This window comes from Heptranchias perlo, chromosome 10 (assembly GCF_035084215.1).
Source record: "Heptranchias perlo isolate sHepPer1 chromosome 10, sHepPer1.hap1, whole genome shotgun sequence".
NCBI classification, from domain to species: domain Eukaryota; kingdom Metazoa; phylum Chordata; class Chondrichthyes; order Hexanchiformes; family Hexanchidae; genus Heptranchias; species Heptranchias perlo.
This window is the reverse complement of record NC_090334.1, coordinates 77,234,735-77,248,831: the sequence shown is the minus strand read 5'-3', so window position 1 is coordinate 77,248,831 and position 14,097 is coordinate 77,234,735. Positions and strand designations below refer to the sequence as shown.

Here is a 14,097-nt window from a genome sequence, read left to right as displayed (position 1 = left end):
GTTGTTTCTCCAGCCTCAGGCCATCCACATTCTTTTTACTGTCATCTTGAGCTGGGATCTGACCGGGAAGTGCCTGTTAGTTTTGTCCACTATGTGGACGTGGAATTCGACATGCCCAGTGCTTCAGCGTCCAAAGCCGCAGTTAGGTCGATCACAGTGGCCAACAAGAGTGATGTGAGAAAATGGGTTGTTTACAAAGCTCACTACAGTTATCAGGTACACTCTAGGTTCTAATCACCGCATGATACATTGCTACTTCATTCACTTTCCTCTAACAATGAGCACTTTGTGCAAAAGAATTGACATCTTAAGTTACAAAAAACTCAAAAATGCATCCCCTCGCATTCAATTTTGTCCCTATGTTGCTTCTTCCCTCCTAAGGTTTGTTGCTGCATTACTCATGCCATATAAATTCCTATCAAGGTTTCCCCGTGCCATAGACCATTAAACCAAACGACTAGGAAGATGCACAAGGGATGGGCTTAATGCATCCTAAAAAAAAAATCCTACCAAATCCATACTGGAAAATATATTTTTTTATTCTTTCTCGGGATGTGGGTGTCGCTGGCAAGGCCAGCATTTATTGCCCTGTTTGATACAACTGAGTGGCTTGCTAGGCCACTTCAGAATGTAGTTAAGAGCTGACCACATTGGAAAATTAATTGTCTTGTCTTCTCCTTCCACTTTTGAACTCTAATCTTGCATCAAATGAGAACAGTTACAAGATAATTGAAATATATTCAGGAATACTTCAACATTCCTAGAATACAGTATGTGTCATATTTCTTGTTTGGCAAAGACAAACACCATCATATTAAAATTTTGTGATGGCATTAACCTGATTTTATTCTGGAGTAATTTTAAAAGCAATGCTAATTTTTCATCTGTGGTGATGCTCTTGTTTGAATTTTGCGCAGGTGGAAATGGAACAGAAAAAGGTTCGGGCTCCAAATGTGGATGGTACGGAAACAGATCATCCAAACGAGTGTGTTCAACAGTGAAGCTCTCCAAAACACAGAGGCAAGATAATGGACATAGTACTATTACAGTGCCAGTTCAGTCTGCCTATGTCTGGCCTTTGCGGCAAATGGCACATTGCTGCTGTTGTGCGAGTTTCAACGTTTCAAGAGACCGAAAGAAAAGGAATTTTAATTCCTGTGTTTCATGAATTTGATTGGCTGAAGATACAGTGACAGAGGCTAAAAGAAGCCTAACAACAGAACATTGGTTCAAAGATGGATCCAATCCCCTGAAGGGATTATATGTAAAGTACTGGTCATTCTTCTAAAATACCACATAATCAATCGTTTTCTATCCTGTGCATACTCAGAACCTCGAGCAGAGGGGGTGGAATGTGGGGAATATAAGTCCTATATTAGGGTAAATCCTTGGTCTTATTGCTGCTTCCCCATTTCTTTATTCCTCTTGGAAAACAAAGAGAGGAATCATCTCATATTTGGGTGCATATTTGCCCTTTTCTGCTTGTGTATCTGAGGTTGATATTGTTACTTTTCCAAACGATTCTGAAATGAAAATGTTTAAATTAAAGATACGCTATCTCCTTCCTTTGGTCTGCTGCGACTGTAGTTTTGAGCTCTCAAATCACAAAAATAATTGGGGGTTTTTAACATCATTATATATATCGTTTTATGGAAAAATGCATTGTGCCCTATACTTAGTGTGAAACTTAAATGTTTTGCAGAGCTGCAGGCAAAGATGATGGGATTTTTTTTATCGCTAACGTTGTCCCTGGACTCCTCAGCTCCTCACTATCTTAGCGGGTAAATGCACAGCCTGGTATTCTGAGCCATGCAAACCAGAAGGTCCCACTTTCAAGCTCCAGTCAGTGGTGAATTAGCTGATCTCACCCAAGGCTTCAATAGGAGGCGTATAATTGGCTTCAGTGCCTTTGGGTTAGCGAAGATGAAAATCAGCCAGAGCTTCCTGCTATGGTGGAATACACTATAAACCACTCAATATCTGGACTCACACATGAAGTACCACCAGAAGGCTGCCAACTACAGTGAAACTGTACCTCAGCAACAATCAATTTTCCCAGGAGAGAGGAGGAAAACATTGCAGAAGTTTTTTTAAAAATTTCCATAACATGCTGCAGTTACGGCAACATCTCTTTTAGGGCCAAAATAGAATCTTTTATCATTTTAAAAAATTTTAAACAGTGAATTGTAATTGATAGCCCAGTGTCAGTATTTTAAGATGAGCATTTATGGATTGGAGCACTGAAGAACAAAAAGAAGGAGGGGGAGGTAAACATGGATTTATACCTGTAAATTATTAGTACTCTAACTGTTCAGCGTTTGGGGTGAAGCTGCTTTGTGCAAAAGTGAAAAAGGTGAAGATAATCCAAGGGCAGCAAGTAATAACTGAATTTTGCACTCAGAATTTCTGAGTTGGGATCAGTTTGCTTCTTTGGCAACACTCTTAGGTTGGACACTAGCTACTGTAACACTTGTTCACCATCATAAGATACTATGGCTCAAACAATGTTCTTGAACGTGTGTTTGTAATGTTCATAATACTACACTAATTTATAATAATCCACATTGCAAGTTTACAGAATACTAGCAGACTCTCCAGTGACATTGCTCACTGAGTTGGAGGAAGGATGTCAAAGCCTTGGAGAGAGTGTGAGGAGATTTACTAGAATGGATGAGGGACTTCAGTTATGTGGAGAGACTGGAGAAGCTCGGATTGTTTTCCTTAGAGCAGAGAAAGTTAAGGGGAGATTTAATAGAGGTGTCCAGAATTATGAAGGGTCTTGACACAGTCGAAAGGGAGAAACTGTTTCCACTGGCAGAAAGGTAGGTAACCAGAGAACACAGATTTATGGTAATTGGCAAAAGAACCAGATCGGAGATGAGAAATTTTTTTACACAGTGAGTTGTTATGATCTGGAATGCAATTCCTGAAAGAGTGGTGGAAGCAGATTCAGTAGTAACTTTCAAAAGGGAATTAGATATATATTTGAAATGGAAAAATTTTACAGGCTATGGGGAAAGAGCAGGGGAGTGGGACTAATTGGATAACTCTTTCAAAGAGCTGGCACAGGCACAATGGGCTGAATGGCCTCCTTCTGTGCTGAATGAGTCCATGATATGATGCCTTATAACAATAGGGGTATTATCAACAAAATGTTATGGGGGAAGTGTTACAGGAAATAAGTGTGTGGGACTTACAGGAAGACTTTTTTTGATTCATTCATGGGATGTGGGCATCGTTGACGAGGCCAGCATTTATTACCCATCCCTAATTGCCCTTGAGAAGGTGGTGGTGAGCTGCCTTCTTGAACCACTGCAGTCCGTGTGGTGAAGATACTCTCACAGTGCTGTTAGGTAGGGAGTTCCAGGATTTTGACCCAGCGACGATGAAGGAACGGCGATATATTTCCATATATTTTAATATATCATAGATTGTTTATACCAGTTTATGTATACTCTGCAAGCTGTAAAGGTTGCTGAGATACCAAGGGCTTATATTTATTTAAAAAGAAGTGCTTAGGACAGTTTGGGGAAAAACTGGAATGTTTAAAACAAAACCGTAATAATTCTTTGAGTCTCTCTATTTAAGCAAACGCTTTTTTCCCCCCCAGGCTTTAGAAATGAAGACTTGCATTTATATAGCACTTTATCACTCTCCAAACGCTTCATGTAATGAATTACTTTTCAAGTGCAATAACTGTTGTTGGGTGGGCAAATGAATTGCTTAACTATCAGACAGAAAATGATCGTGCTGTATTGTTTAAAGGGAGTGGTCTGCAGGAACTGAATAGTCCTATAATCAAAACAGGAAGTGCACAGCAGGTTAGTACCTGAAAGGGAAAGATAAGCTAACATTTCAGCTGGTAATCCTTAACCAGAATCGAAAGGAAATGTTAACCTATCTTTTCTCTTTCAGATGTGCCTAACCTGCCTTGCTTCTAATTTGGATTTCCAGCATTTCTTAGTTTTCATTTTATTATCTTTCTCATTAGCCCTAAAGTTGGGTATTTAATTAAATGCCTGTCTTGCACACTGCTACATCGAGGTTACCTACAAGGATAATGTATTTTGGGGGGCACCAAGAGGGAGTCCTTTTTATGCATTAGTGACACAGTGAAAGGAAACCAGATTAAAACAGACTGAAATGTGAAGAGCAGATTCACCCAACCAAACCAGCGGTAGAATCCATTCTGTAACAAATGTCTGTATTTCCTGCTGAATCTATTCCGGATGATCCTATGTGATAAATCCCATAACTATGTATCACTGTGAATGAAATGTCTTTTTCCATAAAAGTTTTAAAAGTTAAAGAAGTTGAATCCATTTAGTCAAAGGAAGGATTCCCTTGTGTCTAGCCATGTGGATTTGTTGGAGTTGCAGGAAAATTCTTTATGAAGGTATAAAAATTAGTTTGCCCTCCTGCCTGAGGAAATTATGCCTGATTTTGTTTTGAAAATTCATGTTTTCTTTTTAACATAAATGTTAAATTATACATTTTCCTCCAGTCCAACAACCCCCCGAGATCACTGTGCTGCTCCAATTCTGGCTTCTTCCGCATCCCCGATTTCCTTCGCTCCACCATTGGCGGCCGTGCCTTCAGCCGTCTAGGCCCTAAGCTCTGGAATTCCCTCCCTAAACCTCACCGCTGCTCTACCTTTCTCTCCTCCCTTTACATGGCTGCTTAAAACCTATCTCTTTGACCAAGCTTTTGGTCACCTGACCTAATATTTCTTTGTGGCTTGGTGTCAGTTTTTGTTTGATTATGCTCCTGTGACGCACCTTGGAACGTTTTACTATGTTAAAGGTGCTATATAAGTGCAAGTTGTTGTTGATTTAGAAGTATAATGAAACAGTTTGATTACCTTAATTTTTTCAAATCAGAAAAAAAATCAAAGTTAGTCTAGCCAATAAAATATGTGCATTGACACTCTAGTACTTTTACCTGCTTAAAAGTGTTTCATTATGTAACTTTCATATATAATATGGTGCTTGTTGTATTTTTAAATAAGTGTTTGGGGTTTCTAGCATTTCTTGGCTACAGAGTGCATTCTTCACTCGAAACAGAGGTTTTTTTTAGTAGATAGTGTCATGAAAACAGTGTTTGTTAGAAGGACATAACCAGATTGAAGGTTCTGTTGTGCTCCAACCTCGAACTTCGATTTGTGGTGTATCCAGTGTATTTAAAAGGTAATGTATATACTTCTGGGATTCTAACCTTTGGAAGGATACCAACTCTCTCATTGAAGAACAAAGATCAATTGTTATGTCTTACCAGAATTGCTTCTCAAAATAATGTTTCCTTCAAACATCAGAAAATTTCTAACAGAAGCCAGCATACATTCTCAGATAGCCAGTGTTAGTCTGCCATTCGTAGGTACTAACTGAATCCTATATTATACAAAAAAGGAGGAAGGAAAACTGAATGGTTCAGTGGTTTGTGATTGGAAATCTGCCGGTTTGAGCTGCCTGATCTTTGACTCCATCAGCCTTAGTTCATCATAGAATACAAGTTAATAAGGAACAAGAAAAGGCCATTGATGGGCGAATCTTTTCAGGTTCCTCTTGTTTTACTGTCAGAAGCATTAAATGGCAAAGTGTTCCATATTGAAGAGAGAAAAATCTGACATTATCTAGAACAAGGTGTTACAATTCTCTCTCAATACATTTTACTTATGCTCAAAGCAAAAGTCAGCTTTCATACTACACTTCCTATGAACTGAAATGCAAACTTATGTGCTAAATATCTGGGATAGCATTACCACTTGCCAAACAATGAACCCTTATACTGTTGGAATACACACCTGAAATTATACAGCTTACACACTGTGTGCTTCAGAAAACGAAGTTTTTTTGCTGCCACCGGGGAGCCTCGCCTGCTAGGGTTGCATACTGGGAAACTATGCACGTGCCATGCATGAATACAAAGATCTAGCAGTTCTCTTCAGCAACTTCCGATCATGAGCCAGTGATGAAAAGCCTTAGATGAGAAATTAACCCATGGAATCTTATGAGGGGTTTTGATAAAGTAAATAAGAAGAAACTGTTTCCACTGGCAGGAGGGTCAGTAACCAGAGGACACAGATTTTAGGGAATTGGGGAGACGAGACATTTTTTTTAACGTAGCGAGTTATGATCTGAGATGCACTGCTGGAAAGGGTAGTAGAAGCAGACTCAATAGTAACTTTCAAAAGGGATTTGAATATATACTTAAAGAAAATTTTGCAGGGCTATGGGGAGGGAGTGGGAAGAACTGGATGGCTCTTTCAGAGAGCCAGCACAGGCATGATGGGCCGAATGACGACCTCCCGTGCTTTATAATTCTATGACTCCCTCATTAAGCTCCATATAGCAGGGAAACAAAAACTGAAAAATACAGGCTACAGTCGGAGTAACCATAGAGTGCTCTTAGCTAGGGTTAAGGTACTTGAAGCTGATTGTGCTAGTGGACCTGATTCCATTTTCATCAGAGTGCTTAAAGAAATGGGGGGAGTCGTAAGTGAGCCACTGACTGGTATCAATAGCTTATTGAGATTTGGCTGGTTCCATTGGAGGAGAGGTTCATGCATAGCCATTATGTAAGAAGGGGAAGAAATAAGAGCCTGGGAATTATAAGCCCATCAGTTTGATAGTGGTTGTAGGAAAGTTTCGAGATGGCATTATACAGGATTTGATTTATGATCACTTGGAGAATTTGGTGATTATTAGAAATTTCCAGCATGGCTTCAGAAAACCAAGGTCATGCCTCACTAACCTGATTGAGTTCTTTGAGTAAATGTTAGCTTACTTTAGGTGTCAGCCATGGCTCAGTTGGTAGCACTCTCACCTCGGAGTCAGAAGGTTGTGGTTCTTCTCCAGAGACTTGAACATAATCTCAGCTGACATTTCAGTGCAGTACCGAGGGAGCGCTGCACTGTCAGAGGCGCCAACTTTCGGATGAGGCATTAAGCCGAAACCCCGTCTGTACTTTCAGATAGACCTTATAGATTCCATGCCACTATTCGACGAAGAGCAGGGGAGTTCTCCCCGGTGTCCCGGCCAATATTTACCCCTCAACCAACATCAGTAAAACAGATGATCTGGTCATTGATCTCATTGCTGTTTGTGGGACTTTGCTGTGTGAAAATTGTCTGCTGTGTTTCCTACATTATAAAAGTACTTAATTGGCTATAAAATGCTTTGGGACATCCTGAGGATATAAAAGGTGCTATATAAATGCAAGTTCTTTTCTATCATGATTGCCTGGTTGATTTTCTCTCTGTATCTATTTACAGAAGTGTAGTCATAATCCATCAAATCTATGCTGTTTGCACTACTGCAGGTTTTTGATGGAAGCGAGGTTAGGAAGCTCTCATATTTAAGCTTAATGACTCATGCAGCCTCAAGACTAATTGCTATATTAGTGTCTGTTAAAACCTGGAAATGTTATTGTTCAGGTTTAACTCATTTTCAAATTTGTTGTAATTTTCTCTCCATCTCTCCCCTCGTCTCCTGAAAGTGGTCGCTCATGCTGGGGTACAGTTTCACAGCCTCTTGTCCCAAATGGCCATTCTTCATGTGTGAGCCCAGGCAGTGAGCTTCAGTGGGGCAATGAAACTGATCTCAGTCCTTTCTCCACCTGACATCCGTTCAGCAGGGGAAAGGGGCTGTTGCTGGATGATGATCACAAGAGGAACACTGGGACCAGTTTACTTCATGCCTTGGATAAGATTAGCTAACTCAGCATAGACCTGGGATTAAACATGGATATACAGCTCAGAGCTACACTCAACTGCTAAGATTTGACTTGGCAGGCATATCTATCTTTCTCCAAATTGTTTGTTCATAGTTTTACATTGATTTACATACTGCTTGGATGATTGTACAAACGTGTACACGTGTTTAATGTGGAATCATTCATTAATGCCGTGAGTCTGTTAGCTTTCTTGTACATAGAATGGATAGTGTTACACATTTGGAGGATCAGAATGTATTGTTTTACGAAAAAAAATTGCTAACAATGTTTTCACAACACTATTTTAAACAGAAGGAGCCACTTTGTTGAGGTTTCTTTCGGAGATTTGGGACAAAAATGAGTTTTAAACGAAAGGTAGCTACTATTTTGCACTTCATTAGTTTCAATCACTGGTACAGAACTGGTTTAAAAAAAAATTGGGGGAAAAAAACACATGATTGGACTTGTCCCCTGAAGCCTGGGTCGGATCCAAACCTGTAGCTTGTTCTTAATGCGTGGTATCGGTCTAAGGAGCTCTGTTAATCCTATCACTTAGTTTTTGAACACACTCCAGACAGAGCAAACTTACAGTTTTGATTTTGATTTTAAACAATGAAATTTCAGACTAGTGTGACATTTTCTGAATAAATGCAACTGCTCAAAAAAAATTTAGTAAAATTATTGGGAGGGAAGTCGAAGGAGTGGATTGGGTATTCCACTGTACTGTTTGAAACCTTCTGATTCAAGATGTTCTCTGGTCAGCTAGCTAACAGCCCCAAGGTGTGAGATGCTGATTAATAGCACGCAGGTGCTACAAGTTCAAGTCCCACCCCTCCATTCAATTTCAGATCTGAGATACATCAAGCTGGGTTAATGCTGAATGGAGGCTCCAGTAACATCTGGCCAAGGGGGAAATCAGAGGGATGAGTCACACCTAGGCAGTCCCAAGCACTCCTTGGCAACCAGTTACATGGAACATTGGGGGAAAACTGGGCACCTGCCCTCTTTGGCTGCTGACTTCAGGCTAGGCAGCCAAAGAAAAAGTGATCAAAATATATCCCCACATCCAAACAAAAGCTTGTTTACCTGAAGTCATTCAGTGGGCTCTGTAACATTCAGCAGATTCATCATTTGAAAATGTTAAGCATTTGAAACTATATAAGAACATCTCTTTGATGGTTCTATTTAGTTACATGCAGCTCAAGTGATGTAACATAAACTGCAGTTGCTGGCATTTCATTCACTGGTGTCTGTCCCAGTCTGAAGCTGGTTCCTTTCTAATACTGGAAAACAGATGGTGGTTTTGTCAATGTTGAATAAATATGTGATCACATTTGTTCACTGACATCTGCCAAAATTGGAAACTGCAACCAAAATGACTATTTATTCATGACCCGAGGATACTGTTTATTCATAACCCAGGGATAGTGTTGTAAGTTACTTGTGTACCATGTGGTGATGAAGTACTCAGCATGAAATAGATCAATGTCATTGAACTTTGGGTCTGTTGTCTTACTAATGCCACTGTTGGAGTTAGGTAGTGTTGTTACACTAAAACTCTGTACAGTTGAATCTTTGAACTTATAATACTTCAGGAATGTCATGCTGAGTTAATGTTGAGAAGGAGGCCTTTCAGCCTTTCCAGTTAGCTTTGAAATTGATTTCCTGGATCTGCCCCAGATAGAATAGTGCATGCACATTCAGCGCCAACACCCAGCAATCACTCCCCAATCAGATCATGTCCATTCCACCCATTCACTGTACAGTCTCAACACTTTATCCCTCGAGTGGGATGTTGTTACGCCTCAAGTCTAGGGTTGCCAACTTTGGTTGGTCATATTGCTGGAAGTGTCATCACATGACCTCCTGCCTCCAACTGCCTTGCCCCCACACTCCAGCTATTGGTCGCCCAACATGTCCATACTCGCGGTGCACTGCCTTCCCACGCCAATTGGAAAGCAAATAGACTGTTCGTTACCCGATTGGATGATTGTTGACTGTCAGTTAAACAGCCTTTTTTCCCATGTCCAATATTTTTATAACTATTAAAAGTGTTCAAAGAAAAAAGTTGAAACCACAATTTTTTTAATGCCCCTGTGACTTTTCTTCTGGGTTGAAGCAGTGTCCTGGAGATTAATCTTTAATTCCTGGAGACTCCAGGGCAATCCTGGAGGGCTGGCAACCCTACGTAAGTCATATCTCCGTTGTGCTTTCCTAGGGCATGATTTTAGCCTGGAAAAACGGATGGGTTGGGGAGAGGGGGCAGTAACAATTGCAAAAATCTATTTCCAGTTTTCACAGGAGCAGGATGAGGGGCGGGCGATCAACCCGTTCTCAGGAGGTGGGTCAGGCATTAAAAGCTTTTAAGGAGGCTGCGAGCCTCCATTTTCAAAGCTTTTTTGATTTTAGTCCGTGGGGTCGGGTTTCCCAGGCCTTCTACTTCACGCCACGAGTGGTGGCGAGAAGGCCCGAAACTGCAGGTAAGTGCCTTCATAGCACAACTTTGGGCCCGGAGGAGCAGGAGTGCTTCCCGCAGGCCCAAGAAGCCTACCTCCAGTGACCCTACAATCGCGATCAATCAACCACTCCCCACCCCCCCACAATCTCTGACCCCCCCCCCCCCCCCACCCCCAACTATGATCTTCAACTCCTCCACGATCTCCGACTCCACAGTGATCCCTGACCATGACCCCTCCCCCCCAATGACTGACAGCCCCCCTCCCCCCCAATCTAACACTTACCTGAACACGTCCTCTTCCTGGCTCTTCTCCCGTCCAACTGAGAGCCAGCCTGTCAATTAGGATGGCCTGTTGGACGGGAAACCGGCAAAAAAAAGACGTCCTTACATCAAAATCGTACGGATGTCCGGGAAACCCGTACTTCCGGGTTTTCTGTCAGGAATTCTACTCCTCCACCCCCTTCCTGGCTCCGGGCTAAAATCATGCCCTTAGACTTTAAAATCATACTTCTTGTTGGGGGGGGGGGGGGGGTGGATTCCTAATTTGGCACAAGAATCAGGATTTTTATTAAAATAAGCAATTAAAAACAGATAATGATTAAATCTTTCTACCACAGTCACATTTAATCATTTATTCAGCAGTTGAAACAAAACAATTGGAAAATAGGTAATAAAGTGGAGATTTTGCACAGAAGTAATTTTAATTGTAAAGTGGCTTGCTGTCTCTGAATGATATATCTACATTTTTATTGTTCTCTGCATTGAGCTTTGAAGAAAAATTACAGCTTCCCCCATGTCCCATTAACAAACATGCCACCTATTGTGTTACTAGGCTATATGAGCCAGGTAAGCAGTGATACAATGTACGTGTGTAGATGTAGGGTGAGAACAGGATTGGGCTTGGCTGTGATGCCCTCTCCCACCCCTGCTGACACTCCATCTTTTAGCTTGTACATAGGAATAGGAGTTGGCCATTTAGCCCATCGAGCCTGTTCCGCCATTCATTGAGAATATGGCTGATCTGTGACCTAACTCCATATATCCGCCTTAGCCCCATATACCTTAATACCTTTGGTAAACAAAAATCCATCAATCTCAGATTTAAAATTAACAATTGAGCTAGCATCAACTGCTGTTTGCGAAAGAGAGTTCCAAATTTGTACCATCCTTTGCGTGTAGAAGTGTTTCCTAACTTCACTCCTGAAAGTCCTGGCTCTAATTTTTAGGCTATGTCCTCTAGTCCTAGATTCCCCAACCAGCGGAAATAGTTTCTCTCTATCTACCCTATCAGTTCCCCTTAATAGCATGAAAACTTCAATCAAAGAGGTATTCAAAATCATGAAGGGTCCAGACAGAGTAGATAGACAGAAACTGTTCCCATTGGCGGAAGGGTCAAGAACAAGAGAACGTAGATTTAAGGTGATTGGAAAAAGAACCAAAGGTGACATGAAAATCTTTTTTACATAGCGAGTGGTTAGAATCTGGAATTCCCTGCCCGAGGGAGTGGTGGAGGCAGATTCAATCATGGCCTTCAAAAGGGAACTGAATAAATACTTGAAAGGAAAATATTTGCAGGGCTATGGGCATAGAACGGGGGAGTGGGACTAGCTGGATTGCTCTTGCAAAGAGCCGGCGCGGACTCGATGGGCCGAATGGCCTCCTTCCGTGCTGTAACCTTTCTATGATTCTATAAATCACCCCTTAATCTTCTAAATTCCAGGGAGTACAACCCTAGTTTATGTAATCTCTCCTCGTAATTTAATCCTTGGAGTCCAGGTGACATTCTAGTAAATCTACGCTGCACTTCCTCCAAGGCCATTATATCCTTCCTAAGGTGCGGTGCCCAGAACTGAACACAGTACTCCAGGTATGGTCTAACCAGGACTTTGTATAGCTGTATCTTAACTTCTACCTCCTTGTATTCTAGTCCTCTAGATATAAAGGTCAGCATTCCATTTGTCTTTTTGATTATTTCTGCACTTGTCCATGACATTTTAATGATCTGTGCACGTGGACCCCGAGGTCTCTTTGGGCCTTCACTGTTTCGAGCTTTTCACCATTTAGAAAGTACTCTGATCTATCTTTTGTAGGTCCAAAGTGGATGACCTCACGCTTGCCTACATTGATATCCATTTGCTACAGTTTTGCCCAGTCACTTAATCTATTAATATCTTTAATTTTATGCTTCCATCTACACTGCTTACAATGCTGCCTATGTTTATGTCATCGGCAAACTTGGATATGTGGCTCTCTATCCTGTCATCTAAGTCGTTAATAAATACAGTGAATAGTTGAGGCCCCAACACAGATCCCTGTGGGACACCACTAGTCACATCCTGCCAATTTGAGTACCTGCCCATTATCCCTACTCTTTGTCTCCTGCTGCTCAGCCAGTTTCCTAACCAGATCAATAATTTGCTCTCAATTCCATGAACTTCAACTTTAGTTAACAGTCTCTTATGAGGGACTTTATCGAATGCCTTCTGGAAGTCCATATAAACAACATCCATAGATCTTCTCCTGTCCACTACTTTAGGTCACCTCTTCAAAAAATTCAATCAGGTTCGTCAGGCATGACGTACTCTTTACAAATTCATGCTGGCTCGCTCCAATCAGCTGAAAATTTTCAAGGTGTTCGGTCACTTTATCCTTAATTATAGACTCCAGTAATTTCCCGACATTGTACCTGAAGGATGGCACCTTATTGAGGTAGTGGAGGTCTACCTGCCTCCATGGAGCCATGCGCCAGATTTACCCAGCACCTTCAGGAGAAGAGCGAACCACATAATTATCATTTGAGATCCATGTTAGCATCTTTCCACTAAATACATCACACAGCCTTACAAAATGCAAACAAAGCACTTGGGTTCATTTCTAGAGTAGAAGAATTGAAAAGCAGAGAAGTTATGTTAAACTTGTATAGAACCTTGGTTAGACGACACTTGGAGTATTGTGAACGGTTCTGGTCTCCATTGTTATAAAAAGGATATAGAGGCACAGGAGAAGGTGCAAAAAAAGATTTACTAGGATGACACCAGAACTGAGAGGTTTTACCTATCAGGAAAGGCTGAACAGGCTGGGGTTCTCTAGAGAAAAGAGAAAGCTGAGGGGTAACCTAATAGAGGTTTTTAAAATTATGAAGGGGTTTGATAGGGTAATCGTAGAGAACATGTTTCTACTTGTGGGGGAGTCCAAAACTAGGGGCTATAAATATGAGATAGTCACTATTAAATCCAATAACGAATTCAGGAGAAACTTCTTTACTCAGAGTGGTTAGAATGTGGAACTCGCTACCACAAGAAGTAGTTGAGGCGACTGGTATAGATGCATTTAAGGGGAAGCTAGATAAACACATGAGGAAGAAAGGAATAGAAGGCTTGTTTCTGTGTTGTAAATTCTATGTAATTTTGAAATAAAAAGGAAAAACTACAAATGCTGGAGATCTGAAATAAAAATAAAAATTCTGGAAATACAGAGGCCTGTCAGCATCTGAAAAGATGGATTAATATTTCGGATGTCAACCCTTCGCGAGAATAAGAAACAATCCCCTTTATAGGGATGAACAAAATGAGGACTAGAGAGCAATCTTATTGGGCAAATATATTTGGCTTTCCATTTTTTAAAAATGTAGACTTGTGAGGTGGGGCTAAAATTTGAATGCTACATTTACAGTGTGCAGAGCTCCAGGAGTGGGAAATTCTTTAATTATTCTAATTGCAAAGATAAAACACAGCCAATTAGTGTGTTTTACTACATGACCAAACATGACAACAGTCGCAAATTGACTAAACAATGGCCAGTATACACAAGGAGCATGATTGCACTGGAGCAAGATAAATGGTTCCATCTTTCTACCCATCCTTTAAAGCACTTTTTTGTGATCAATTTTCCTTTTTTTTTGGTCAGCGGCACCATTTGTATCTTGACTT

At 40.9% G+C, this 14,097-nt stretch overlaps 1 protein-coding gene across 3 annotated transcripts in view; it reads left to right on the top strand.

Moving 5' to 3' along the window:
• ston2 (stonin 2) overlaps window positions 1-13,642 on the top strand; it is a 133,368-nt gene extending 119,726 nt beyond the window's left edge. For all 3 annotated transcript variants that reach the window (XM_067992043.1, XM_067992042.1, XM_067992044.1), the window contains 2 exons: window positions 14-216; window positions 918-13,642. In XM_067992043.1, coding sequence (XP_067848144.1) covers window positions 14-216; window positions 918-1,001 — 287 coding nt within the window. In that variant the 3' untranslated portion in view covers window positions 1,002-13,642. The remainder of the gene's footprint in view (window positions 1-13; window positions 217-917) is intronic.
• The last annotated feature ends 455 nt before the right edge of the window (window positions 13,643-14,097 follow it).